The 6,035-nt window shown below is 43.0% G+C and overlaps 1 protein-coding gene across 1 annotated transcript; it reads right to left on the bottom strand.

The window, feature by feature from the left end:
• Window positions 1-1,825: 1,825 nt before the first annotated feature.
• LOC115401575 (hepatocyte nuclear factor 3-beta-like) lies at window positions 1,826-5,431 on the bottom strand. Its single transcript, XM_030109846.1, has 2 exons — window positions 5,283-5,431; window positions 1,826-3,007 (listed from the first exon to the last, which is right to left on the bottom strand). The coding sequence occupies exons 1-2, from the start codon at window positions 5,355-5,357 to the stop codon at window positions 1,826-1,828; spliced, it is 1,257 nt and encodes a 418-aa protein (XP_029965706.1). The 5' UTR covers window positions 5,358-5,431.
• Between the last annotated feature and the right edge of the window lie 604 nt (window positions 5,432-6,035).

The raw sequence follows: 6,035 nt of genomic DNA, 5'->3' as shown, positions 1-6,035 counted from the left end.
TTCCCAGTGAAGACACTCTGGTAAGAAATGCTTTATATTGTGAGCCTTCAACAGCAAAACTCCAGAATTTTAAACCTGCTGGAAGGTCAGCAGGTCTTTCCTCCTGAGGACGTCCAGGAAGAGTCGTCTCTGCTGAACCTTCCTGGTGACCGCTGTCCTGCTGCTGCTCCAGGAGAGACGAGGACGCCACCTGAGGGTGTGGACCTCCTCTACACACACTCCACACACACCGGGTCACATCTCTGTCCTCTGAGGTCAACCGTGACCTGTGTGGTTTCTGGTCTCCATTTCCAGGTTGTGGGTTAAACAGCTTCAGGACCTCCTCTGGGGCTGAACAGTTGATCATTTTCTACTGGAGTCAGTGCCGTCGGAGATCAGTTCATGTTGGAAGGAACTCTTCCCTGTTAGTTTTAATCCTTCTCATCATCAGAGAGAATTTAATGTTTAGATGCTATGATGATGTACTTTTCCATCATGTTTTAAACCTACTCTGCATGGTGAATATTGCAAGAAACACCAACCTGAAGTCACAATATGAGCCAGAAAGTTATCTCATTTTGTTAGTTTTAACTTTTTTATATTTGATATTATGCATTATGATTTTTTTTTTGTAATTTGTTTCTATAAAGTTCCTATGGATAGATTACTTAAATGATATAAAAAGGAGAAGTAGCAGCTAATTGCAAATTATTTGAATGCAATTTTAATGCAACAATTTGAAACTCTCCTACAGAGTCAAATAGTTTCTTTCTGCTTTTTTTCTTTGCAGGTTTGTTGCAGTTGAATCACCTGAAGTGAAATATGCTGATGGAATTCCTTCAACCTTTTCTTCTCATTTCCGAGGACATGCTGGATGTGTTTGTTCTGCAGTGACCAGCTGACCTCTGACCTCTGTTATCTGAGCTAAACGTCACTCCTGCCTGAAGGCAAAATGTTTAAGATTCACACATTTCACCTTCTAACTCACTTATTCATAGTCTTGTTTTATGTGTTTTCACATCTGTGTGGCTGCTTGTAATTTTTACTTTTTTAACTAAATATTCAATGAAAAAATGTATGACAGACAGAAATTAGACATTGCAAACTGCATGTCACTTTTAACGCAAGGGGAAAAATAGTGTCGAATGAAGAGATGCAATTTTCAAAATTGGAATCAACTAAGGACCAAATAAGCATTCTTTAACTGTTGTGTCAAATAATGTCTGAAAACATCAGATTCTTGATAATTATTATTTCATACAATGCAGATCTATTACACTTTTCCAAAGTCTTCCTGAAAGATATTTTAGGATTTACACAAAGATAAAGTCTGTAAAAATATAAAGCAATCAGGCAATACACCTGCTAAAATCTCATGGAAAATATTGTTTCTAAGTAAATATGTAAAAAAAATCAGCTCTCTGTTCATGAATGCCTAACTGCAATGTGAATTTTATGAAGGAAAAGTAGAATAATGTTTTTAAAAATACAGCATATCTAATTCAACTTGTCTGAATAGGAATAAGTAAAATTATTTCTACGTTTCGCTAAAGCTCAATAATGAAATGTTATATTATCCTTTATAATAAATCAGAATTGTGAAATTCCGTAAATCCTTTCGAAGGAACATCATCATCATCATGACTTCCTCCGATTCAAGGCTGGTTTCTGGAAACTCTAGTGCACTGCTGTTACAAAAACAACACGAGGCTTCATTTAGAATAACTTTATCTGCTCCATAAACACTCACAACTAACAGATTTAAAAAAAAGAAGGCGGGTTAAAAAGTGTGAAACGGCCTTTTTACGCATTTCTTTAACACATGTACAAGTCCGGCGGCGGCTCCTCAGGTGGAGTTCACGAGGGGCCTGCCGTACACGCCGTGGTAGTAGTTGGAGGAGTCGCCGTGCGCGGCGTCCAGGCCGCTCTTGGCCGCCACCAGCGCGCCGGGCACCGGGCAGCCGTACCCGCCGTACTGCGCCACCGGGTCCAGCCTGTGGTGCTGCGGCTCCGACATGAGGTTGTTGATGGAGAACGGGTGGTTGAAGGAGTAGTGCGCGTGGTGGTGGGGGTAGTGGTGCGCGTGGTGGGGGTCCGGCTTCAGGTGCGCGGCCTCGTGCAGCAGCAGCGGGTGCGCGTGGTGGTGGGAGAGGTGCAGGTTCGGGTGCGTGTGCGCAAACGGGGAAGGCACGCGCGCGGGGCTGGAGGAGGGGAGCAGGTCGCCCCGGGGCGGCTTCAGGTCGGAGGACGGAGGGGAGGAAGAGGAGGAGGAGGAGGAGGAAGAGGGGGAGGAGTGCGGGGAGTCTGAACCGGAGCTGCAGCCGCCCTCCGAGCCCGGCTTCCCGGGCTTCCCGGGCTTCCCGGGCTTCCCCGCCGCCTCCTGGTCCCCGCCTCCCGCCGTCTTGGCGCACTTGAAGCGCTTCTGCCTCCGCAGGTAGCAGCCGTTCTCGAACATGTTCCCGGAGTCCGGGTGCAGGGCCCAGAAGGAGCCCTTCCCGGGCCGGTCCGGGGAGCGCGGCACCTTGATGAAGCAGTCGTTGAAGGAGAGCGAGTGGCGGATGGAGTTCTGCCAGCGCTGCTGGTTCTGCCGGTAGAACGGGAACAGGTCCATGATCCACTGGTAGATCTCGTTCAGGGTCAGCATCTTGCTGCCGGACTGCTGGATCGCCATGGTGATCAGCGAGATGTACGAGTACGGCGGCTTGGCGTGCGTGTAGCTCCGCCGGTACGGCTTGGACTCCCGGGAGCGGATGCCCGCGCACGCCTGTCCGTACACCGGGCTCATGACGGGCGCGTTCCCGTAGGGCGGCGGCGGCGGCGGCGGCGGGCTGATGGAGCTCATGCTGGGCGGCAGCCCGGACACCCCGGGCATCCCGGGCATCCCGGGCCCGGGGCTCTGCGAGGACGCGCCCACCCCGACCGGGTTCATGTAATGCGCGTTCACGTGACCCGCCCCGGCCATGCCAGGCGCGCTCATGTAGGCGTTCATGGACAGACCGGAGGTCATGGTGCCCGAAGCGGAATAACACTGAAACACAGAGATCATACAGGGATTATTATTCCAGAAAGACGCGATTCAGCTGCTACTAAACAAACAGAAGACTTTTAATTAAATACACAAATCTATTTCAGTCAAATAACATGACAATAAATATCACAAATTATTAAAATAAAAAACAAAGCAAGAAAAATAAAACAAAACAAAAAAACTTTTTTGGTGCGTCTCACATTATAAATGCAATTATTTCTGATAATCTTATATGTGTTTTGTAGACATCAAACAGTTAAATATAATGATTGCGAACTTTATATTCGTAGAAAATAATGAAGTCGGTTATTTCTATCCAAATAATTTTCCCTAATTTAATTAAAAGTGTCATAAAATCGTTTAACTGTTGCAGCAGATAAGGAAACAAGCCAACATGAATGCTAAAGTTAAGATAAGGTGTGTCTTTTCTATTCATCTAGAGCATCTTAGTATTTAAAAAAAAAAAACAAGTTAAAGTATCTAAAGAAAGATATTCAAAACGTCTTTATTGGTTCAAGGAAAAAAATTGGAACACATGAATAACGTCTTGGCAATATTTCAAAACAAGCTGGATTTTTTTGTTCTTTAGAAATTCAATTAAATATTAAATAATATTGTTAGAATAATTGTTCCAAACAAATCTTCAAGAGGCACAAAATGAAAAAAAAAGTCAGTAACACCCAACAAAATGATTGAGAAGCTGCAGGCATCTCTTGCAGCATATTATTGATTATCTCACATTGGAAATTACAACACTGCAAAAAAAACTATTTGTTTCCATTCAAAGTGATTATTGTGAATATTCACATTAATGATTTCCAGTCAGTACATTTGTTGCAGATTCATGTAAATGCATGGAAATCTTAAAAAAACAAACAAACCCTGTACTACTTCACTCATTGTGTTAATGCAAAGGCCTATTTAATTCAGATCTTTTTCAGACTGATCTTTGAAAAATATTTCACATCACAGTGTTGTATTCATCCACTGTTTCAAATATTAAATAAAAAAATCAATTTGGTTATAAATAAAATGTCATATCAGATTTAGTTTAAAGGCTGATCAATTAGCTCAAATATTTCTCTTACTGTTTAAATGTTTCCATAATAAAAGATTTATTTTTGAAAACTATTTCAGAACAAACACTGCTTCTCTGACATTTCTTTTATTTGAAGCACTGTCATTTAATGCTTGTTTTTTTATTATTATTAGTTTGCTTTTTATTATTTAAAAGGCTGATATTTAATAGAAACAGCAATTATGAACAAAACCTTTTTGATGCATAACGTTTAAATTGCTTCTAACCAACAGCAAACATTTATTCACATCAAGTTTATAAAGTCTGAATCCCTATAAACTGTCAGTTTAGGCAACAGGAGCAGAATTTGTTGGTTATTATAGTTAATTTTCCCAACACAAAAGACAAATTAAAAAGTACTTTCTACAATATTTATATAACTGATAGAGCTTTATTCAGGTCGAGCCAATGAATATTATCTGTAATATAAGTCCAAATCTTTCAGTAAATCTTTTTAATTTCTCCATGAAATAAAGTGACAGAAGACATTTTCTCTTCTTCCTCTCTAATCTGTCAGATTTATCATCTGGTCTAATCTGTCACTGGTAGATCATGTGATGAGTGAAAACAGCTAAACTGATTTTATATTCAGGATCAATAAAGATTTAAACTGTAAAACACACAGACATTCCATTATAAGGTCTCTCAGCTCTGGCTGTTTCATTGTTATCTCATAGATCGATATGAGCTTTGTGGCCTTTTCAATTTTTGCCAAACAGATTGCAGGTCAGTATAAATTCTTATAAGACAATTTATATCAAAGAAACTGACTTTACATTTAAAAACGCTTCTGCAAATACTTTTGTAAAAAAAGATTTTTAGTGCAATTGTTGATGAGAAAGAGGATTAACTGAATAAACACTTTCAAGTTTATTTTCCCCCAGAGATGAATACAATATTTCTATTCGAATCTATTGTAAATCTATGCTGACTTTAAGAGTCACAAACCTGCAGGAACATTTAACAGATCAACAGGTTTTTGTGGAAAATGTTTCTTCAGTCGATGAAATAAAACCTTTCTTTGAATATATTGAAATAACGGAATACTGCGCTTAATAATAAATCATAAAATGCCACTTTCTGAGGTTAATTAGTTAAGCTAGTTTCCATCCCCTCCTGTCCCCCCGCCCCGGCCCCGGGCCCCCGGCCCCGGCCCCGGGCCGCGGCTCGCTCCCTCCCCGGGGTAAAGTCACGGACCTCGGGCTCTCCGTAGTAGTAGCTGCCGCTCCAGTCCGCGTGCTCGTGTCCCTCCATCTTAACGGCGCTCAGCATCGCTCCGGTTCATCCAGGCGGGGCCCGGTGGAGGAGGAGGACGGGGGAGAGGGAGGGAGGGGGTCGGGCCTCCTCCCGGTCGAGGCTCCGGTGCTGCTCTCGGTTCTCCAACGCGGACACGCGGCCCGAGCGGCGGGACGATGCGGCCGACGCTGCGCGCGATCAGTCCGCACTGAGCTCTCCAGGCACCTGAGCTCGCGCTGCTGCGGAGCCGCCAACCAATCAGCGTCCAGCAGCGCACGGCCGGATTAAATCCCGAGGTGGCCCCAGGGCTCCAGTGAGAGATGGGCCCCTCAGAAACCCAGATAGCATTAAACCAAAAACAAAACAAAACAACATTTATATCAGTTTGAAGAGTTATTTTTATGACTTGGTTGATCAACTTGATGGAGAACTTGAAGGTTTGTGAGACTACAGCAGTTCCACGTTTGTCCTTGTGGTGGCAGTATTGTGTCGCCCATTTAAAATGTACTTTGTAAAAAACAGCTCCAAAGGTGTTTTTTTAAGTCTCTACGGAGAAAGGGGGATAATACAACTTTTCTGAAAAGTTGCTGCAGCGCATGAGCACCACAGCAACAACAACAACAACAACAGTGTCAACTCGTGGCCTGGAAGTTAACATCAACAGAAACACAACAAAAGATGCGTCCTCTCTTGAAACATTTTCACATGAAGACT

The sequence above is a fragment of the Salarias fasciatus genome, chromosome 15 (assembly GCF_902148845.1).
Source record: "Salarias fasciatus chromosome 15, fSalaFa1.1, whole genome shotgun sequence".
NCBI classification, from domain to species: Eukaryota; Metazoa; Chordata; class Actinopteri; order Blenniiformes; family Blenniidae; genus Salarias; species Salarias fasciatus.
The sequence above is the reverse complement of the archived record's forward strand: the minus strand, read 5'-3'. Positions and strand labels throughout refer to the sequence as shown.